Source organism: Mesoplodon densirostris, chromosome 11, assembly GCF_025265405.1.
Source record: "Mesoplodon densirostris isolate mMesDen1 chromosome 11, mMesDen1 primary haplotype, whole genome shotgun sequence".
Lineage (NCBI taxonomy): Eukaryota > Metazoa > Chordata > Mammalia > Artiodactyla > Ziphiidae > Mesoplodon > Mesoplodon densirostris.
Window position 1 is genome coordinate 18,326,916 of NC_082671.1, and position 24,616 is coordinate 18,351,531.

The window sequence follows — 24,616 nt, forward strand, 5'->3', positions numbered from 1 at the left end:
AGTATAAATGGGGACAGTGACTTGAGGTGATGCCTGCCACTGTCACTTTGGGTGGAAAGGGTGAGCCCAGAATAAAGGTGGGCTAGGTTTTACCTAGACTGAGATCTACATTGAATCTTTAAATCAAAGGTAGGTATCCAACCTGACATTTGCAAATGATTGTTAGATTTCCCCCAGCCCACCAGAGCAGCTCTCCTAGCATTATTTCAAAGGCAGAAGATCAGATCAAAAAATAGATCATCATTCTAAGAGCACCTAAATATCTTCAAACAGCTGGTAATTTAAACTTTGTTTAGATAGTGAACAGATTGGTGGTCACCAGAGGTGGGGGGTCAGGGGTAGACAAAATGGGTCAAGGGGTTCAAAAAGGTACAAACGCAATTATAAAATAAATGAGTCTTGGGGATTTAATGTACAGCATGGTGACTGTGGTTAATGATATTGTATTGTATATTCGAAAGTTGCTAAGAGAGTAGAGCTTAAAAGTCCTCATCAGAAGAAAAGAAAATTTTGCAACTCTGCATGTCGATGGGTGTTAACTAGACTTACTGTGATGATCATTCACAGTATATATAAATATCAAATCACTATGTTACATACCTGAAACAAATATAATGCTACATGTCAATTGTACCTCAATAAAAATAGAATAATAGAAAATAATAGAATAGAATAATAGAAAAATAGAAAAATAGAAAAATAAACTTTATTTAGTATATTAGTGATAATTTTACAAAGTGACTGAAAAGTCAGAGTTACCAAAGCTAAAGGAAAGATAATACAAAGATCTAGAAAGAGTTTTGAAGCAAACATCATCATGAAAGAGGTGTTTTCAGAGGGAGCTACTGAGTTTGTCCTTTTCTATTTAGAATAGAAATACCATACCTTATGTGAATAATAGTTATGAGAACATTTACCACATGATTTCAGGTTTGTGAAACATTTGCATTAATTTTATTAATTACCTAATGACTGAAAAATTACCACATCTTTGTTGAACTACATGGTGGCAATATTAGAAATGATTTTCTCTTGACCTTGGCTTTGAATATATGTAAAGCACCATTCTGAGACTGGCAAAGAAATGGAAACCTTTCAAATCTTAAGAATTTAATGATGGCTAACTTCTCTTGCTTTGTTGACTAAAAGCATAATTGGTTTCTTCCATATTAACATATTATTGGTAGTCTAATTAACCTATAGAATCAGAAGAAATTTTGAATGATTCTTTCTTTCACATATCAGTATAATTCCACTTTGTCTTATTACCTGGATGTTTGTAAAACTTCTAAGCATCACCACAGGAGGATGTTACCCCATCTGTTTCATGAACATTTCCTAAAGTTTAAAATGACAAGTCATTGATGATATTTTCCTATGAAAATATTGACCACTGTCGACTTCTACTGCAGCAAATACTGATAAGTAGTAGGGAATTATAGTTAAATATTCGTTGCTTAAGAAAATGAATTTGTGTTCTCAGTGTATATCTTCATTTTACCAACACACCTTGGCAAGAATGCTCCTTTACTTACTTTCCGTAGAATGACTCTACCAAAAATCCATTCAAGCATTCTTAAATGCCACATTTCTTTGTGTTATTGTTTGTTACTTCTCATCAAATTTCTTTTCTCCTACTTCTCTCTTCTTTTAGTTAAATGAGATTGGGGGCTGACATTGAAATCATCGTGAGGAAGAAGCTTTCAAAAACTTCTATGAGCTTAACTCCTAAAGATTTTGTCATTCTGCTTTATGAAATAAATACTCATGCTCAAATATTTTCAAAATAGATAAGGAATAGCATACAATCCCATTCATTCTCTTTGTCCCAAAAATACTAATAGATGTCTTGCCTGGGTATGCTTTTTTCCACTGTCTAACTTACTATTCCTTAATTTCACTATCCTATTAAAAGTCCTGATATAAAATCTGAGAATGGTACAACTTTTTCACCATTATAAAGAAATAAGATTCATTCTGAAGAGCATTTGAGCCCTTTAAGGGAAAACCATGTGTAAGTAAGTAGCAATGGTACCACCATTAAATACAGCTAGTTTTGGTTGACTCATCCTTTGTCGTGCATGAAAATAGTGAAAAGATAGCCTCCAGCCCTGATGATAAGCCAAATTTAAAACCTCTTCACTTAGGAGACCTATTCCTAAACCTGTTGACTCATTTCAAAACTGATTTGAGTTTTAGCCTTTGAAGTTTCTTCCCTGGCAGCCCTTTTATTTCTTCCTTTCCATGTCTGTCTTTTCATTGAGGCTCTCTGAGGACTGCAGTGATCAAAAGAAGAACAAGAGTGAGAAGTGAAAAGTAGAAACAGTCCTCAGCTTATATTCCTTTAGGTACAGAGCTGGATGATTTACTCCTGGGTAGTTTTAAATCCAGCTGAGTGAAAAAACACTGGATTGAGAATCAGAATCTTGGCCCTATCACTCAGAGATGTGTATCCAGAGCCTTGGTACTCACCAGAAGGAATTCTTAGGAAAAAAAGGGAACAGTGGCACAACTGGAGTAACATTAGGTGGAAGAATGCCAGTAGGTGCTTTAAAAAAATAGGCTTGAGAGAAATTAAAAAGTCTGAAATAAATCATACTCTAATCATTTCACGTTGCCCTTGGAACTGACTGACCCCTGCGTCTGTATATTAGGCAGAAAGAATGCTGTAAACTCAGTAAAAGAAACTGTTAGGACCTGGGAAGACTTTTAGGGCCTAGGATGAAGTTTTTATAGATAGAACTAAGGTTATAAAATCCACTTTTGTGGAGGGGCGTTGAGATCTTCTACAACAGACACACAGATAGTTTTCCCCTGCTGTGTTAGTGTGGGAAGACCAAGTAAAGGTTTCCCCAAGCTATTTTCCTCCCTGGAATTCAAATCATTACATATTCATGAGATTTAAACAGGAATCAAGAGGATGAAGTTTAATAGGCAGCTGAAAACTATTGCAAGGATCACACAAAGCAATGCATTTGATAGTACCTGTAAATTACAGAATGTGTATGCATGTGTGTGTGTATATACACACACACATATACACACACCTATACATATATTGATTTGTTATTTTATGAATAATATGTGTTTAATAAATTAATATTTATTATGTTAAGAAAGGATATATAGCTGGAATTTTATTTATCTTGAAGTTCATTAACTTCCCATACATTAAAGATGCTCCATTATTGCACTTTATGAAACTTCTCAAAATGAGCATATTTTAAATGTTTTTATTAAAGAAGTATAAAACAGTAGCAGGCAGTTTTTGAGCTAGCTTTCATAATATAACTTTTTAAGATATTAAAAAATAAATTCAGTTAATGTTAAGGTCTTATCTTTTAAAAGTCTACATAGAAAAGTCACAACCCATTTATTGTACAATGTGCTAAGGAAACATCTAGGCCACATATACATTATATAAAATTTCTTCACAGTAAGTCTTTTTTTTTTTTTAAGTCTTATGAGTCAATCAATCCAGCAAAAGGAGTTGAAAGAATAGTGGTAGAAGGAAATAATTGGTGTACTTATCTATCTCAGATTCAAAGTTTTCTTTGATTTTATTGTTTCAAAATTCCAGGCATCTGTGAAGTGCCTAGGATGAGATTTCTAAGAAGGATATGAAACAAATATTATTTTGTAGGCTTTCCTTAATTGTATTTGATAATTGCTGGAGTTCATTCCACATTTCAAATGCTATTTAAAATAAGGAGAAAAGATGAAGTTTTAAAATACCTGGGTCAACAGTTGAAGAAACATCTCTCTGAAAAAGAAAAAGAAAGAGAAGAAATGAGGTAACAAGTGGCAGAATGTCAAACCAGACTCAACACAAATTATAGATCTCTCCCATTGCTAAACTTACTAATAATAAAGGGATAGAGGAAGTAGCCAACAAATGCTCAGCATCCTTCCCTTTGAGAGGTCTCAAACTGGTAGTACAACACCCTAAAAGTCCTTTTACTCTATGTTAGCATGTGTTCTGGTTTGGACTTAATGTGCACGATTGTAAGCAAGGCACACATAATGATGCTTGCACAGAGTATGCCACTTTGGTTATAGAATACCTCCAAATTATACCTCATTAATTATACAGCTTACATGACAATCTCCACCCATTCATGGCCCTTTAATTCCATCCATTTCAGGTTTATTTACAAGCCACCCAGAGAGACCAGGTACATCCGCTTACAGTGCCAGTCTAAGATTGGCTGAAGGTCAAATTGTCCAATTATCCTCATGCATATGATGGATTTTACCCAGTACCAAATTTACTAATGCTTGAAAGCATACAGGTGTCAGCCAAACACAAACCAAACACTTTTCCTTTGCAGCGGTCCAAGATTGTCCACATGACTTCCCAAATTCTTTTCTCTCTCAAATTGCAATAGATTCTGTTTCAGATTCAGCATGTAAGGTTTTGAGCAACGCCTGCAGATAAATTTTGGTTTGGTACAGCTCCAAAATTTATATCCTATTAATTACATGGTGTTTTGTAATGTTCTCCATCCCAACCTTCCAGAGATTTATTGATTCCAGATTTATTTACAGTAATAACCTAGACAGACCAAGGATATCCAGCTAAAAGCATTCCCTAGGTGAAGCCTCACTGTTATTACCTTTCTTCTAGTAAATAGCATCAGTATGTTTAGTAGCAGGTCTGTCATTAGTGTCTGCTAGGGAATTTGTCTCATCATCCCTTTCTTTCCAGGGTATCATCAGTAAAAGAAATGGTAGGTTAAAAGACCTCTTACTGGGCTTCCCTGGTGGCGCAGTGGTTGAGAGTCCGCCTGCCGATGCAGAGGACACGGGTTCGTGCCCCGATCCCGGAAGATCCCACATGCCGCAGAGCGGCTGGGCCCGCGAGCCATGGCCGCGGAGCCTGTGTGTCCGGAGCCTGTGCTCCGCAACGGGAGAGGCCACAGCAATGAGAGGCCCGCGTACAGCAAAAAAAAAAAAAAAAAAAGACCTCTTACTAACCTTTTCCTTCACAATACTGCAAAGAGTGTTATCTTTGAATGATTTTATAAGCACTTGATTTTTTAATTTAGTTACACCAAGAATAATAAATTAAAAAGGGTATAGAAGGAAGCATTATGCCATTCATATTTAATGTAAGTTCACCTGCATCTTAACTAGTTAACTTGCCATGTTTTTAGAAAATCTGTGAGGAACATGATTGTAGAAGTAGAAAGAGAAGGTGATTGATACCTAGTAATGGGATAAACAGTAAAACTATCTTTTGTCTTTTGTTAACCCAGAATCCTTAAAGAGTGTGTACTGTATCCCTGCAGCAGAGATTGAATTTAGATAACCTTGTTTGTCATTTGGAAGTAAAGTGGTTCTGTCACTGAACCTGGACCATGACTCAGATTAGAAAGTCTACTATGGAAATGATGGTTGGTTCTGGTAAGGTGCGCCCCAATACTTGATGAATAATTTCTTCATTTTTCTTTATACCCTGTCTTTATAGTGCTATTAATCCAGATTCTTGGAAAAACTCAGTGATGATGACTCTGACCAAAAGCAGATCCTTCACTTCGTCCTATGCTGTTGCTGCCTCTAACCACGTAAAGGCTAAAAAGCAAAATCGACCAGGTAAGTAACTTATTGGAGAAAAAGCTCATACTCATTGACTGTGCAGTAGTGGAATGAACTAAGCTTCAAGTGTTGAAACACTCAGGTGTGCTTGGTTTGACTCTTCTAAAAAGCAAAAGCCTCAATAACCAACTATAGTTACTTAAATTTCCACTTTATATGATGATACAGATTCTTTTAAGGTAGCTGTACCAAATATCCTATCTTGAACTTATTGAATGAGTAGGCAATCAGTGTCACTGTTAAGGATAATCTCTGGAGGCATCATCTTATAATATAAAAGCTAATGAAGTACTTAACCAAATTTCAATTTTATTTTTAGTGTCTGTTAAAAAAGAAAATTATTTTCCAGAAGTATGGTATTTATAAGTTCTAGGAAAATTATAATTTTTCAAAGAAATTCTTACTCTGTGTCACTCACCTCTCCCCAAACATAGAAATACAGAAAAGGAGAGATATTTACATTTGGAGAAAATACAATTCAGAACCTTTGCGAGCCCTTTGAAAAAGCTCACACGCCAGCAACCAAAAGACCCAAGAGTACCGTGGGTAGGAGGTTTTCCTTCTCTTTCAAACAGGTACAGAATGAAATTTGATGTCATCTCTCCCATCTAGGATCTGCATGGGGTTTTCCACGATGGTGTCAGTGCACCCCATGTGCTCCTAAGCATTAGCTTCTCCCTTCCCTCAAGCATCACTTAATAAGTACATGTGGAGTGTTCACTATCTCTGACACTGAACTAATTTGTGGAAAGCGGCAGTGACTAAACCAGACCCTGTTCCTCCTCTCACAGAATTCTCACTTACATTCTAGTGGGGACTATAAACAGATGGACAGCTATTACTATATACATAGTGTGTTAAAGGCTATGATAAGGAAGTGAGGGGAAACTTTCAAATAACAAAAGAGATATAAAGACCCAACTTGGTGAGGGAAAGCCTCAGCAACTTAAGATTCTAAATGGCTGGCAAAGCTAACAAGAAGAAAGGGAGAGCCCTGAATGCAGAATGGGAGATGAAAGCAAGTCTGTGGACAGAGGCCGTAGGGGACCCAGGAGCTGTGGTAAGGAGTTTAGGTATCAATGAAGTTTCAGGTAGGAAAGTAAAATGATTCGGAGGGAAGATTACCTCATTTAATCAGAATCTCTGCTGACTCAAAACTGAAATACAGTTTTTGTCAGATTCCATCTCCAAATTGGCCCCCTCCTTGAATCTCAGTTGAGAGTCTGGGGTATCTACTCTGACCTCCCCTTCTTGGAATGTTCAAACTCCAAGTTTTCACCTCTCGGTGTTGCAGAAAACTCGACTGAGATTTTCAGTAGCTCCCTGCTTAGCTTCTTAATCTTCAAGCAGCTCAAGAATTCCCCAAATGGCTCAAGGGGAAAGCTGCCCTCTTCCCACTGGGCTGTTACACATTCAAGTTCTGGCTGCCATGGCAGCCCCAAACTCCAATGTTTGTGTCATCAGCCTCGTGACATTACTAAAAGCTCTGTTGGCTTGCCTTCCTAATAACTGCATCCCTCTGCCTGGATTCTTAACCTTTTGTTCCATGCCAATGGTCAGTAAATAATGCTCTGAATGGAAGAACAGTTCACAGGGTTTTGGCTCACCCTTCTGAGGGTCTCTTCTATTTGGAAACCTAGTCTCTCAGAATTGGTTTGCCTTCCCTTGATCGCTTTTAAAATTTTTAACTCAATTTTTCTATTTGTTCTCAAAGAAGCATGGATTTACCACAAACTACTGCATCATAGCCAGAAGCAGAAGTCCTGAAATGGTAGGGTTTCTGTAAGGGTTAGAGAACCAGTACTCACATTCCACTGATATTTCGAGACCACCTTGAAATATAAACTTAATTTTAAAAGGAAAGACTAACTTAAGGAAGGACTTCTGTTGTTTCATACATCTAGAAAAGAAAATTTAGTACTTTCTTTCCCCTTTGATCACCCACTTTATACTGGTAACTATTCCTTGAAACCATTTAAGCACTGACTTGGCTTAAATCTCAACTGTTGAGTGTAGGAAGACACTTCCTCCACAAAGTACCATTTTATTGGCATTGCATTACTGAAAGAAACCATGAAAGGTAATCTGATTTTCCAAAAATTAATCTGGTCCTCTCTGCTCTTTAGAAATGTTCATTACTTTTTTGTGTGTAACTTACAAGTCATTCATGACCTGAGGATTAGAAATGAGCTTTCACTAGGGTCAGGAACAGGACAATGTGGGCAAATACTTAAACTGGGATTGCACTGAGGGCAAATGCAGATGAGCTCAGGAATGCAGAGACTCATTTGGGACCCCAGCAAGATGGAAGAACTGAATTTGAGCATTCCACATTAAACCTGAGACTTTTAAAGGGGCACTGAAGTGGTTCTAATTCAGAAGGACCCCTTGGCTCCCTACAAAAATATGTACAAATAATTTTTGGAGGAGAGCATCACCAGTTAAGGGCCATGCAACCCCAACATATCAAGTTCAAACAAATTGGAGCTTACAACCAAGATCACTGTAAACATGCAAGAAAGCACCACAAGTTAGAGAAAACAGAAAAAAAAAAAAAAAAAAAAAAAAACCCTGTACAGATCTCTAAAAGGGTTGAGATATTTAAGTGCTAAAAAAATACTCAAATGTTTAAAGAAAAACATGAGGTCATAAAAAATAGCAATGAGAGAAGACATAATTGTAGGGCAGCTAAATGTCTTTTGGAAATGTAATCAGGGAAATATGATACGTTAAATGGCATAAAAGACTACTGAAGGGAGAATTAGTAAACTGGAAGTCAGAGAATGTGAAGAAATTCCATGGAATGAAACATAGATGAGAAACTGGAAAATGTAAAAGACCTTAAGAGATATAGGAGAAGGAATTAGAAAGTGTAATATACATGATCAAAGTTTTAGTAGAGGATAGGGAACATAAACTATTTGAGGAGAAGGAGAGGAAAGAGTAAAAAAAATTCACACATAGACACAAAACAGTGAAACTACAGAACACCAGAGATGAAAAGAAATCTTAAAGTTAGCCAGAGAAAAGATACATTACCTTTTAGTCAGTCTGAGAGTTGAACTGTCACAAGTAAAGAGTGTCAGAACACAGGAAAATATTTTCTTCAAAGTTCTGAGAGAATATACTTGTCAACCTAAAATTGTGTGTAGGGAAAATCTATCTCAGAAGACTAGAAATGTGTTAAAGGTAACTTCAGGTAAGTCAGAACCTTACCACTTACCAGATCTTAACTAAAGGAATGTATGATGGATGTATTCTAGAAAAAAAAGTAATTGCAGAGAAAAAGTCTGAGATCTAATAAAAATGGTGAACACATAAATTTGAAAACCATGATTCCATCCAGACAAACATTATATGTGTAAATAATAGTATTTCCAGATCTGTGGGTATTTTTAAAAGATTTTTAATGGAAAGAATTAAAATATTAGACAATAATAATATGTAACCCGAGAGATGAAGTATGAATTTGTATTCTACATTCTTGTATAGCTCAGAAGACAGGCTCAGATAAGGAAACTGAGGCACAGAAATATTGAGTAACTTGCCCAAGGCCACACAATTAGTCCAGAATTCTTTCTTTTGTCCTAAAGACTTACTAGAAAAAAAAATTGAGGATGACAAATTAAGATAATTTAAAATTAGGATTTTGGGGGCTTTTCCTTGGCTGTGGACAAGATAATGAAAGGATTTGGTTTTCTGTCTCTCAGTTTCTTCATTTAGGTAATAAAATTAAAATTCTTAAAATAACCAACATAGTAAAGTCAAGAAGATAGAAATTTATGGTTAGCATATTCACTGGAAATAACAGAGAAAATGATGGGACAGATATGAGGAACAGCTTCATATTCTGTGTCCTGCCCCCAACTTCATATGCCTGCACTCAAGAAGGGCAAAGTGCGAAAGGAAAAGAATGTCCACGGAAGATACCACCAAGGCAGATGGTAGAGATGAGAGCCACGGGAATGGCAAGAGCCTTAAAGTACATAAAAAAACTCCATCACTGATTACTTTGGAAGGGATTTTGCATTGTGCCATCTTTAGACTGCCGTCACAGCAGAGCTAAATATTTATAAAATAACCTATATCCTATGCGTGCTGAATTCAACTAAACAAATCCCTGAAAGCCTGCCAAAAGGGAGAAAAATATCCAGCAAGAATCAGAGAGCTGAAATTCAATCATACTTCTCCCTGATCAGATGGGCCTTTCTGTTTGGAAGCTCGTTTCCCTGCATAGATGGCAAGTTGGGGTTGATTCCCTAAGTAGGTGTGATGTAAGTGACAGTGGTTGCCACCCAGTTTTCAAGAAAACTGTGGGAAGGGGCTGAGAAAAACCCCTTTATGTGGCAAGGAGTCTAAGGAAATGGAATTAAATAAAGTGTGCAGAGAATCTAAGGAGGAAAATAAGAAGCAGGAAGCAAAAGAGGTAGGGGGATGCAAGCATAAACTGAAAGAACAGAAACACTGGAAGATAAATGACCTGTTTCCAGACGGGACTAATGAAATCTGTTCTTTGCAAGTAAACAGTGTGTCCTCTGGCTCCATCAGTCAGCATTCATTTAAACAGTTGAAATGCAACCAATTATTATGCAGTTACTAATATAAAATAAATAGATGAAATCACACAGGAGTCCTTTGATTAAAGCCTAAAAATGGGAGATTTAAATATAATTTGCATTTTCAATCTTGCTTTTCTATTATGAGTCACTGAATATGTCGAGATGCCTTTCTGTCATTCTGCTTTTATAATCTCTCTAATTTCATGCTTATCACATCTGCAGCGAGTAGTCCCTTTCCAGATTCCTATAATTTTTATGATTCTTATCATCCTATTACAACTATTACAGATATCTCTACACCTACAAGTTAGACTGAGTTTTGCCTATGGAAAATTTGAAGTGAGAGAGAACTTTAATTATGGCATTGTGGGTTTTTTTTGTTTTTTGTTTTTGGCATCTCTATACTTTAGATACTTTTTTGTTTTGGAAAAATATTAGGGCTGTCTGTTTTCCTGTGGGTGTGGAAAAGAGGCATGTATTTATCAGACATACTAGTCCTTTTTTCGTTCAACTAAAACTGAGCTTTACAACACAAACAGATGGATTCACTTAAATCATTTCCCTCCAGTATTATTTATCATCTCCTTTTGATTGCCCAACGTTCCTTGTGTCTTGATACACATTTTCTCCTGTTCACAGGAGCATGGAGTTAAAGAGGCAATTACTCAAAGGAGTTGGTACTTTAGAACTTTTTAAAGTCATATTTTAATTTTAAGTATTTCACATTAGGGTGATCTGAATCATCCAAAAGTTTGTATTTCATGTACTGTGTCTTTTTCCTGGAGTCTCTTAAAATTATTCAAATAGAAAGTAAAGATAAATATGTTTGAGAGCATGAGTATTCATCAGAGTTCCTTCACGTGTGTGTGTGTGTGTGTGTGTGTGTGTATGAATGTATAGATGTGTGTGTGTAACAGAAAGTTGGGTGAGACTTCAAAGGTCATAAACTTCATCTCTCTAACTTTAGACATGATTACACTTTAAAAAAATCTTAGAGAATAATCGTTTTTGAAGACTTACAAGAATATGCTGTTCCTGTGAAATAATTTTATTTGCAGTCTCTCCTTTCTAGAAAGAGTATTTGGTTATTATCTGCACTTATATCTATCTATGTAAAGACTAATATATGTTAATATATGGCCATTTCCTACGGCATTCCTAACCCTTTCTGTTTTTAAAACTTTAAGCAAACCGTGATAAGGCACACTGAGAGAAATAGTTTGGCTTGAGAAAAAAGACATGTATATGTTTATACCTTTATCTTCTCACCTAGAGAATAAAAATACCCCCGCTCTTCATGGTGTTGCCAAGACCCCTGCTTGTTAGGAACGTTCAAAATATGTAGCCTAACAGCACTGCAAAAGCAAAGCCCTTTTCCTCTGTTACAAGGTTTATTTTAAATTTCATCCCAGGCAGTGAGTCTGGAGTCTGAAGTTCTGCTTATTTGTTTAAGTTTAGTTAATCCATGAGTTCCAAGAACTCTAATCATCGAGTGGATTTTTCAATTTGTGTTTTAAGAGTGAATTGCACATCTCTGAGAGGATCAGCTGGCAGCTATTAAAAATTAGCAATGAAGAAAATCACTCCTCTCATAAATTACCTTCAGAAAATATATCGTGTCAAGACAGAAATGGATGGTGTTCCCACGGGCTTTCAACTACTCTTAAAAAGTGGTAGAAAACTATCCCCAAACTCACAGTTAGTTATCAAAATAATTAAGGAATTACCTAAAGCAATGCGTGTCAGGAGTCTCAGACGCAGCAATGAAAACCTAGCCTTGACCTGGGCGCCCCACGTAGCCTTGCCAGCAACCTCTCTGACCACTTTCCCTGCCCTCTTCTTCCTCGTTGCTAAGCTGCAGTCACATTGACCTCCTGACTGATCCTGTGACACCCCCCAGGTAGGTCCCTCTTTCTGGAACATGCTTTCCCCGTTACTTGTCTAAGTGTCTTCCTTATTTCATCCAGCGTTCAGATTTTACCCTTAGTGCATCCTGTCCTTCTCTGTTCTCTACCCTCTGTATTATTTTTTCTTTATATTGCTTAGAACTCCCCAACTTTTTCTTTCTCCTCCTCTTTTCCTTCTTCTTCCTCCTTCTCCTCTTCTTTTTCTAGTTTCTGTCTCCCCTGAAAACTCCATAAGAACAGGGGATGTTATTTCTTTCACTACCGCATCCTTTACTCCCTGGAATCAGGCACACAATCATTATTTGTTAAATGAACAAATCATTGAGATACTTACTCTGTGCAAATACCTTGATATCCTTTAAACCACACTGTACCAGCATCCACCTCCTTAATGGTTAAGCTGCTTGTCTAAGATGATCTGGAGACTCAGTCGGCCTTAATTTAATAAATAGTCTAAATTAAACTAGCCCTGGGAATTCCCTGGCAGTCCAATTGTTAGGACGCTGTGCTTCTACTGCACAGGGCACAGTTCAATCCCTAGTCGCAGAACTAAGATCCCGCATGCTGCTCGGTGCAGACATACATACGTACATAAATAAATAATTTAAAAAATAAATAAACTAGCCCTTTCCATCCTTTCTTACATGAGAGTACATATATATATATGTGTAATAATATGTGTGAATATGATAATGTTATGTAGCAGTGGAGAGATGGGAAGGGATTTAGAGCTTGGTGAAAAATTGTATTTATTTTATAAAATTATAATAAGAAAATCTAATTATAGAATGTTAGAGATAATATTAAAAATTAAATTTATTCTGGAGCATCCAAATCAGATCTTTCTTTTTTTAAAAATGTACAACCATTAGTACTTCACAGCACACCTGTAATGTGTGTGCTTGCTGCACACAATGATAGGTTGGGTGGGAAACTCTGAGTTAAAAATCTAGTGAACTTAATTTTCTTTTGGCTCAGGAAATTATGCAATGAGAATGTTCATCGGTGTCTTTGGTAAAATAGCTAAACCTTTTCAACAGAAATAGAAATAAAAACAAAAACCATAAGGCATGTCATTGTAAAGAGCAAAACAAAGGCAGCCTTAAACGTAATGAATTTTTCTCCCTCCTTGGGCAGTTTCTGATAGAATAATGGGCTAATAAAGCACAGTTTACCAAGAATAGCTGGGCTCACTCCATACTCTCCTATTTACTCTCATTGTGACCCTGGGGAGGTTATTTAATCTTCCTGAGTCTAAGTGGTTTCATTTGTTAAGTATAAGGCAGGGGATTGATCTGTTGATCAGGAATCAATAGAAATATTGAGAAAAGGACCAAGAAGGGTAGTTGGCCTCCACATTTAATCAAAGGAAGAGTACAATTTCTCATCTTTTAAAGCAAACAAAACAAGAAATAACAGTGCCAGCAAGAAACTTAAACATTACAAAAGTCCATCAACAAGCCTGGCCATCAGTGGACCAGAAAACCTCTGGGTGTGACAAATAAAACTTTTGAGAGAACTGGACACTGGAAGCAAAGTAGGCCAGCTGCCAGGTCATCACACATATTATTCAATGATGTGAATGTTTCTGGCTGTACATTTCCCTGGAGTGGTGAGCAACAGAAAAATGACTTTTAATGATTTCATTTCATTTGCTTTACAGTAGATAGTTCAGCCAGGCAACCATGAAAATTAGTAAGCAGGTAGTTGTTCAGAAGTATTTTCTCTCTTTTCTTCAGTTTTAGTGCAGGCTGCCTTCTCTGTGTTTGGAGAGAGTAACTTCAAAAGACAGCATCCCGTCCCCAAACCTCAGTACTTGGAAATCAAAGCCAGCGTTTTGTAAAATTTTCACAATCGAGAGTAAACACAGTTTGACACAAATATCCACACTTATAATTTGAGCTTGAGGCCTATTGTTTGATCTGAAATGGATCATATTCCACTTTTAAATGTTTCCTTCAGAAACAATGCTGATCAAAGTACTGTTTGACGCACAAAAACTAGTTTCACTGAAAACATGGATGGTTAATAAAGCCAGTTGCCTCTCAAAAATGAATCTTCTTCCTTGACATATTTTAAGCAACCAATGCCTGCTAAAAATCTCTGCTCCAGATACATTAATGTTGAAAACAGTGGCAGATCCTATTGCTGCTAAAAACCTCACAACCCAAGAGAGGGCAAACACATGAGAAATTGTTAACTATTGATATCATCAGATCAGAATGCCAAGAAGAAACCAAAATGGGAGGAGAAAATAATATCCTTCTGCAGAAGACAAATATCATACCATATCACTTTTATGGGGAATCTTAAATAAAAGGGTATAGATGAACTTATTTACAAAACAGAAGTAGAGTCACAGATGTAGAAAACAAACTTATGGTTACCAGGGGTGAGCGGGGGGATAAATTGGTAGATTGGGACTGATATACACACACTACTATATATAAAGTAGATTAATAATAACCTGCTGTTTAGCACAGGGAACTCAATACTCTGTAATGGCCTATATGGGAAAAGAATCTAAAAAGAAAAAGAGTGGATATATGAATATGTATAACTGATTTACTTTACTATACACCTGAAATTAACACAGCATTGTAAGTCAACTATATGCCAAAAAATATTTATTTGTTTTTATTTTTGGCTATGTTGGGTCTTCGTTGATGCGTGTGGGCTTCTCTAGATGCGGCAAGCCGGGTCTACTCTTCATTGTGGTGCACGGGCTTCTCACTGTTGTGGCTTCTTTTGTTGTGGAACATGGGCTCTAGGCATGTGGGCTCAGTAGTTGTGGCTCTCGGGCTCTAGAGCTCAGGCTCAGTAGTTGTGGTGCACAAACTTAGTTGCTCCACGGCATGTGAGATCTTCCTGGGCCAGGGATCGAACCCATGTCCCCTGCATTGGCAGGCAGATTCTTAACCACTGCATCACCAGGGAGGCCCTAATAATTAAAAAAAATAATAATAATATCCTTCTATTTTGAAGTTACTCCAAGACACCAAGGCTTTAACTGAACTTGTCAACATTGCCACTGATTTTTCATGATGATGCATTCCTCGTATTTCATGCTGTGGAGATGCCCACACTGTGCATCCTGTCTTCAGATGGTGGCACACAGAGGAGATTGGCCCAGTGGCCTGAGTACTCTCCTGGTCCTTACTGAGTTAAAAGGAGTCCAAGGTGAAGCTTAAGAGTTGCAATTTTGGGCGCGCCTCAGGCTATTGCAACGTCATGCTGGTGTCTGCTGCTGCAGGCTTGCCCTGCGTTCCATACCCCTCCCCCCCGCCCCCCCATCCTGGCCTGAGTGAGCCAGAGTGCCCGAATCAGCTGCTTCTTTAACCACCGTCCTGTCTGAGCAAAGAACAGACGCCCTCAGGCGACCTACACGCAGAGGTGGGGCAAAATCCAAATCTGAAACCCTGGAGCTCTGTGAACAAAGAAGAGAAAGGGAAGTCTCTCCCAGCAGCCTCAGGAGCAGCAGATTAAACCTCCACAATCAACTTGATGTACCATGCATCTCTGGAATAACTGAATAGACAAAAAATCATCCCAAAATTGAGGTGGTGGACTTTGGGAGCAACTGTAGACTTGGGATTTGCTTTCTGCATCTAATTTGTTTCTGGTTTTATGTCTATCTTAGTTTAGTATTTAGAGTTTATTATCATTGGTAGATTTGTTTATTGATTTGGTTGCTCTCTTCCTTTTTATATATATATATAGAGAGAGAGATAGATATATGTTATTTTTTCTTTTTCTCTTTTTGTGAGTTGTATTTGTACGCTTCTTTGTGTACTTTTGTCTGTATAGCTTTACTTTTACCATTTGTCGTAGGGTTCTGTCTGTCCATTTTTATTTTTTTTCTTTTCTTTTTTTTAGTATAATTTTTAGCACTTGTTATCATTTGTGGATTTGTTTTTTGGTTTGGTTGCTCTCTTCTTTCTTTCTTTCTTTTTAATTATTAAAAAAAGTTTAAAAAATAACTTTATTTTTTTTTCTTTACTTTTTTCTACCTTTTCTTCTGAGCCATGTGGCTGAAAGGGTCTTGGTGCTCAGGCTGGGTGTCAGGCATGTGCCTCTGAGGTGGAAGAGCCAAGTTCAGGACATTGGTCCACAAGAGACCTCCTGGCTCCACGTAATATGAAATGGTGAAAGCTCTCCCAGAGATCTCCACTTAACGACCAGCAAGCTACAGTGCTGGACAACCTATGCCAAACAACTAGCAAGAAAGGAATACAACCCCACTCATTAGCAGAGAGGCTGCCTAAAATCATAATCAGGTCACAGACACCCCAAAACACACCACCGGATGTGGTCTGGCCCACCAGAAAGACAAGATCCAGCCTCATCCACCAGAACACAGGAACCAGTCCACTGCACCAGGAAGCCTACACAACCCACTGAACCAACCTTAGCCACTGAAGGCAGACACCAAAAACAACGGGAACTACGAACCTGCAGCCTGCAAAAAGTAGACCCAAAACACAGTAAGTTAAGCAAAATGAGAAGACAGAGAAACACACAGCAGATGAAGGAGCAAAGCAAAAACTCACCAGACCAAACAAATGAAGAGGAAATAGGCAGTCTACCTGAAAAAGAATTCATAATTAAGATAGTAAAGATGATCCAAAATCTTGGAAATAGAATGGAGAAAATACAAGAAATGTTTAACAAGGACCTAGAAGAACTAAAGAGCAAACAAACAATGATGAACAGCACAGTAAATGAAAGTAAAAATCCTCTAGAAGGAATCAACATCAGAATAACTGAGGCAGAAGAACAGATAAGTGACCTGGAAGATAAAATAGTGGAAATAACTACCACAGAGGAGAATAAAGAAAAAGAATGAAAAGAATTGAGGACAGTCTCAGAGACCTCTGGGACAACATTAAATGCACCAACATTCGAATTATAGGTGTCCCAGAAGAAGAAGAGAAAAAGAAAGGGACTGACAAAATACCTGAAAAGATTATAGTTGAAAAATTCCCTAATATGGGAAAGGAAATAGTTAATCAAGTCCAGGAAGTGGAGTCCCATACAGGATAAATCCAGGGAGAAATATGCAAAGACACATATTAATCAAACTATCAAAAATTAAATACAAAGAAAAAATATTAAAAGCAGCGAGGGAAAAACAACAAACAACATACAAGGGGATCCCCATTAGGTTAACAGCTGATCTTTCAGCAGAAACCCTGCAAGCCAGAAGGGAGTGGCAAGACATATTTAAACTGATGAAAGGGAAAAACCTATAACCAAGATTACCCAGCAAGGAGCTCATTCAGGTTAGATGGAGAAATTAAAACCTTTACAGACAAGCAAAAGCTAACAGAATTCAGCACCACAAAATCAGCTTTACAACAAATGCTAAAGGAACTTCTCTAGGCAGAAAACAGAAGGAAAAGACCTACAATAACAAACCCAAAACAATTAAGAAAATGGGAATAGGAACATACATATCAATAACTACCTTAAATGTAAATGGATTAAATGCTCCAACCAGAAGACATAGATGGGCTGAATAGATAAAACAACAAGACCCATATATATGCTGTGTACAAGAGACTCACTTCAGACCTAGGGACACATACAGACTGAAAGTGAGGGGATGGAAAAAGATATTCCCTGCAAATGGAAATCAAAAGAAAGCTGGAGTAGCAATTCTCATATCAGACAAAATAGACTTTAAAATAAAGACTATTACAAGAGACAAAGAAGGATACTACATAATGATCAAGGGATCAATCCAAGAAGAAGATGTAATGATTGTAAATATTTATGTACACAGCATAAGAGCCCCTCAATACATAAGGCAAATACTAACAGTCATAAAAGGGGAAATCGACAGTAACACAATCATAGTTGGGGACTTTAACACCCCACTGTCACCAATGGATGGATCATCCAGAATGAAAATAAATAAGGAAACATAAGCTTTAAATGATACATTAAACAAGATGGACTTAATTGATATTTATAGGACATTCCATCCAAAAACAATAGAATACACTTTCTTCTCAAGTGCTCATGGAACATTCTCCAGGATAGATCATATCTTGGGTCACAGATCAAGCCTTGGTAAATTTAAGAAAATTGAAATCATATCAAGTATCTTTTTGGACCACAATGCTATGAGACTAGCTATCAACTACAGGAAAAAAAATCTGTAAAAAATACAAACACATGGAGGCTAAACAATACACTATTAAATAACCAAGAGATCCCTGAAGAAATCAAAGGGGAAATCAAAACATACCTGGAAACAAATGACAATGAAAACACGACAACCCAAAACCTATGGGATGCAGCAAAAGCAGTTCTAAGGGGGAAGTTTATAGCAATACACTCCTACCTCAAGAAACAAGAAACATCTCAAATAAACAACCTAACCTTACACCTAAAGCAATTAGAGAAAGAAGAACAAAAAAATCCCAAAGTTAGCAGAAGGAAAGAAATCATAAAGATCAGATCAGAAATAAATGAAAAAGAAATAAAGGAAACAATAGCAAAGATCAATAAAACTAAAAGCTGGTTCTTTGAGAAGATAAACAAAAATGATAAACCACTAGCCAGACTCATCAAGAAAAAAAGGGAGAAGACTCAAATCAACAGAATTAGAAATGAAAAAGGAGAAGTAACAACTGACACTGCAGAAATACAAAGGATCATGAGAGATTACTACGAGCAACTCTATGACAATAAAATGGACAACCTGGAAGAAATGGACAAATTCTTAGAAAAGCACAACCTTTCGAGACTGAACCAGGAAGAAATAGAAGATTTAAACCGATCAGTGACAAGCACTGAAATTGAGACTGTGATTAAAAATCCTCCAACAAACAAAAGCCCAGGACCAGATGGCTTCACAGACGAATTCTATCAAACATTTAGAGAAGAGCTAACACCTATCCTTCTCAAACTCTTCCAAAATATAGCAGAAGGAGGAACACTCCCAAACTCATTCTATGAGGCCACCATCACCCTGATACCAAAACCAGACAAAGATGTCACAAAGAAAGAAAACTACAGGCCAGTATCACTGATGATAAAATCGTGATTTTAGAATACTATCAACTATCAAATCGTCAACTAGAATACTAACAAACAAAATCCAACAGCACATTAAAAGGATCATACACCATGATCAAGTGGGGTTTATCCCAGGAATGCAAGGATTCTTCAGTATACGCAAATCAATCAATGTGATAAAGCATGTTAACAAATTGACGGAGAAAAACCATATGATCATTTCAATAGATGCAGAAAAAGCTTTTGACAAAATTCAACACCGATTTATGATAAAAGCCCTCCAGAAAGTAGGCATAGAGGGAACTTTCCTCAACATAATAAAGGCCATATATGACAAACCCACAGCCAACATTGTTCTCAATGGTGAAAATGTGAAACCATTTCTCCTAAGATCAGCAACAAGACAATGTTGTCCACTCTCACCACTGTTATTCAACATAGTTTTGGAAGTTTAGGCCACAGCAATCAGAGAAGAAAGAGAAGTAAAAGGAATCCAAATCGAAAAAGAAGAAGTAAAGCTGTCACTGTTTGCAGATGACATGATACTATACATAGAGAATCCTAAAGAGGCTACCAGAAAACTACTAGAACTAATCAATGAATTTGGTAAAGTAGCAGGATACAAAATTAATGCACAGAAATCTCTTGCATAACTATACATTAATGATGAAAAATCTGAAAGAGAAATTAAGGAAACACTCTCATTTACCATTGAAACAAAAAGAAAAAAATACCTAGCAATAAACCTACCTAAGGAGATAAAAGACCTGTATGCAGAAAACTATAAGATACCGATGAAAGAAATTAAAGATGATACCAACAGATGGAGAGATATACCATGTTCTTGGATTGGAAGAATCAACATTGTAAAAATGACTATACTACCCAAAGCAATCTACAGATTCAATACAATCCCTATCAAACTACCAGTGGCATTTTTCACTGAACTAGAACAAAAAATTTCACAATTTGTATGGAAACACAGATGACCCCAAATAGCCAAAGCAATCTTGAGAATGAAATACAGAGCTGGAGGAATCAGGCTCCATGACTTCAGACTATAAAAAAAAGCTACAGTAATCAAGACAGTACAGTACTGGCACAAAAACAGAAAGATAGATCAATGGAACAGGATAGAAAGCCCAGAGATAAACCCACGCACATGTGGTCACCTTATCTTTGATAAAGGAGGCAAGAATATACAATGGAGAAAAGACAGCTTCTTGAATAAGTGGTGCTGGGATAACTGGATAGATACATGGAAAAGAATGAAATTATAACACTTCCTAACACCATACACAAAAATAAACAGAAAATGGATTAAAGACCTAAATGTAAGGCCACACACTATAAAACTCTTAGAGGAAAACATAGGCAAACACTCTGTCACATAAATCATAGCAAGATCCTTTTTGCCTCACCTCCTGGAGAAATGGAAATAAAAATAAACAAATGGGACCTACTGAAACTTAAAAGCTTTTGCACAGCAAAGGTAGCCATAAACAAGACAAAAAGACATCCCTCAGAATGGGAGAAAATATTTGCAAATGAAGCAATTGACAAAGGAATAATCTCCAAAATTTACAAACAGCTCACACAGCTCGATATCACAAAAACGAACAACCCAGTCCAAAAATGGGCAGAAGACCTAAACAGACATTTCTCCAAAGAAGAGATACAGATTGCAAACAAACACATGAAAGGATGCTTAACATCACTAATCATTAGATAAATGCAAATCAAAACTACAATTAGTTATCACCTCACACCAGTCAGAATGACCATCATCAAAAAATCTACAAACAATAAATGCTGGAGCTGGTATGGAGAAAAGGGAAGCCTCTTTCACTGTTGGTGGGAAAGTAAATTGATACAGCCACTATGGAGAACAGTATGGAAGTTTCTTAAAAAACTAAAAGTAGAACTGTCATATAACCCAGCAATCCCACTACTGGGCATATACCCTGAGAAAACCATAATTCAAAAAGAGTCATGTACCACAGTGTTCATTGAAGCTCTGTTTACAGTAGCCAGGACATGGAAGCAACCTAAGTGTCCATCGACAGATGAATGGATAAAGAAGATGTGGCACATATATACAGTGGAATATTACTCAGCCATAAAAGTAAAAGAAATTGAGTTATTTGTAGTGAGGTGGATGGACCTAGAGTCTGTCTTTCAGAGTGAAGTAAGTGAGAAAGAGAAAAACAAATACTGTATGCTAACGCATATATATGGAATCTTAAAAAAAAACAAAACAAAAAACTGGTTCTGAAGGACCTAGGGCAGGACAGGAATAAAGATGCAGGTGTAGAGAATGGACTTGAAGACACGGGGAGGGGCAAGAGTTAGCTGGGGCGAAGTGAGACAGTGGCATGGACATATATACACTACCAAATGTAAAATAGATAGCTAGTGGGAAGCAGCTGCATCGCATGGGAAGATCAGTTCTGTGCTCTGTGACCATCTAGAGGGGTGGGATAGGGAGGGTGAGAGGGAGGGAAATGCAAGAGGGAGGGGATATGGGGATATATGTATACATATAACTGATTCACTTTGTTATACAGCAGAAACTAACACACCATTGTAAAGCAATTATACTCCAATAAATATGTTTTAAAAAAAAGTTGCAATTTTGACTTTCAAAGACATTTATTTAGGACTTAATAACTCTCTTTCTTTCTTAGGTTCCCTAGTGAAAATTTCACCTCTTTCCTCACCCTCTTCCTCACCTCTCCATGGGACCCCTGCCAGCAGCCCAGTCAGCAAAATTTCTGCAGTGCAGTTTCCAGAATCTGCCGATGCAACTGCCAAACAAGGCCTAAGTTCTCACAGGGCCGTAACTTACACTCAGAGTGCCCCTGACCTTTCTCCTCAGATCCTGACTCCACCTGTTATATGTAGCAGGTAAGGAATTCATATCGTTAGCTGGAGTTTAACTAATAATAAAACTAATACTGGTTTTCCTCTTAGGAACACTTACCACCAGTCCACGCACCTCTGTGTAGGTTGCCCAAAGTAGTTGACAAGAAAGTACAAATAATGTGATTTGTGTTGAGTAGGCTGGCATAGAAACTTTTCAGTGCTTTTCCCTTAACAGAAATTTGAGAGTCCATATAGTCCATACAGCTAATCTTTGGAGATGATACAAAATAATGTCGTATATTTTGTCTGCTTGCTGATGGAGGATGCATAAAACATATAATTAAAAACTCGTATCAAGTCATTTGGTATAATTTGATATTTTGTTGGGATATTTTTTACTTGTTCTCCAGGGAGGATTTTATATTGATTTTAAAGGTACTTCTTTTTATCTCAAGTTTGTAATTCCCATTTTAATGCTTTAAAAATATGCAGATAACACATGGCACGTTATGGCTGGACTCAAATGGATCTCTGAATACAGTGAAGCAATTGCTTGTGCTGCTCTGTCCTATTGAAACGGAATGACAGAGTATTGTCTATTACAGCGGATAAGAAAAAAGAGCCTAGCGTGATAAGACTATTTTGCCCACACGGTCACTAAAAAAGAAATACCTCCTCTTACTGATTAACATATTATTGTTCTTCAGTAATAACTTTATCTTGAATAACTGATCGTAAAGCATTACAATCTTTTTTTAAGTAGTAAAGAGTTGAGTGTTTTAAAACTAAGTTATAATCGTGCGAGTGGCTTGAATAAAATGGTATTTTCCCCCCTAAGGTTAATGAGGATAACTGTTTGAATAAATTAGTTACATGTTAATCTTCTAATAGCAAATGTTGGGTCACAGACCCAGGCTTGATCAATGAATTCAGATTTAAGCCTCACAAATTTCATTTTCTAATCATTTGTTCAGAAATTCTATGTTAAATGATTATTTCTTTTTATAATCTTTATTTTTCCTTCCTTTCTCTTTACAAATAGTTTCAAAGGGAAAATCACTTGTGTTTGTTTGTTTGGTCAGGACCAGAGTGAAAAGTTATTCCACCATCCAAAAGTTATTCTTCTGCCTTCTGTATAATAGCATTTTTAATAAAATAATTTCTGTGGGATGTTAATCCCATCTTTTATCGACCCCCAAAAAAGTATGCTCTGTGGTCAAACAGGCCTATCATATTTTGCTCTTAGTGATTCACAACACACCTCAATTTATTTAAAGCTCTGAGAAGTGCTGCAAAAGGAAAACCTCTTGAGTTTTGTTTCATCTGGTGATTTCTGACTTTATTTGACCACAGAAACAATTTCTTTAGGTTAACACCCAATAATTGCCCCTAGAGCTAGTGTTTGGTGGAACACCCTCAAGAAACACTTTTTTTGTGGTGTGCCTCCCGAGCCAAGACGAAGCCTAGGGGAGTCACCAGCATCAAGGACATCTGCTTCCAGCACTTTGTTTCTAGGGAGACGCTCCCACTGTGAGCTCCAGACTTGTGCGAAATAAATCGCCTAAAAAAAGAACAGAGAGGTTCAGAAACGATGTACCGCTCACTTAGCTTTTCTCACCACAGTCTATTTTTTTGTATTCTTAGCAGAAAGAATGTAATAGGATTTTTATAAAAGAGGTTTTGGAGAAAAACAAGGGAATTTCACTGTCTACTTGTTCAGTAATGTTTATAAATCCAGTAGTGTGTGTTTTATTTGTTTGGGCTTTATAAATCTATAATTCAAACCATGTTTTATTATTGCCTTCAAGGCAGCCACCCATGTAGGCACAGAGAGCTCCAGAAACACATGACTAATTATTGTGGTTTCCCCCGTTAAACTTGAAGGATTTGGCGTTGAATCCCAGTCTCTTGGCCGCTGTAATGTCTATGCAACAAGCTGGTTTTTTGGCAAAAGAGGTAGTCTATTTGAACTACTCATTTAAACGTTCCTTTTAAGTATTATCTTGCAAAGAAAAATCTTCAAACTAATAAACTCGACTTTTACATGTTTCATCCAAACATGTAAGCCCATCATTTACAACTATGGGCTTTTTCCTTGGGTTCTGTCATTTTCTTTTGAGTCCCTAAATCAGGCTGATAGGATTTCATAATTAGAAATATTTTGTGTGTGATGCTTTCTGCTTACATTCAAGGCTTGAAAAATAAATTTGCTTTGGATGAAAATGCTCTAACCGGGAAATGCTTATCTCTACTACACATATAAACACAATTCAGGGGGAAAAGGTGAGGAGATATTTAATATATTAACTTATAACATATCACTCTTCTCTTTTCCTTTTACAGTGAGTAACCTGTGGCTGAAAAACAAATAAACAAAAACTCTCTGAGACCCTTTCTAATATTAGGCAGGACGAAAGAACCCAGAAGCGAAAAACAGAATTAAAATCTAATCATAAAGTCTCTAAATAAGATAAGTGAGAGAGGAAACTTGCCAGGCCATTCGTGGGGTTACTTTGTAATTTATTAAACAGTCAAAACTGTTGAAAAAGCAAAAGTATCCTACATCCTCCAGCCTCCTCTGTTAAAGAACCCTGCCCATTTCTCTAGTACCTTCATTTTTCTCCATTACCCACAGGGCACTCCCTTGGCCTGTTTTTCTCA

General features: G+C 37.0%; 1 protein-coding gene across 1 annotated transcript in view; it reads left to right on the top strand.

Annotated features, from left to right (window-relative positions):
* The window catches only part of PDE3A (phosphodiesterase 3A), a 313,671-nt gene that overhangs the window by 255,573 nt on the left and 33,482 nt on the right, over positions 1-24,616 (top strand). The window contains exons 5-6 of the mRNA XM_060112140.1: positions 5,471-5,595; positions 21,778-21,997. Of these exons, the coding sequence (XP_059968123.1) occupies positions 5,471-5,595; positions 21,778-21,997 (345 nt within the window). The remainder of the gene's footprint in view (positions 1-5,470; positions 5,596-21,777; positions 21,998-24,616) is intronic.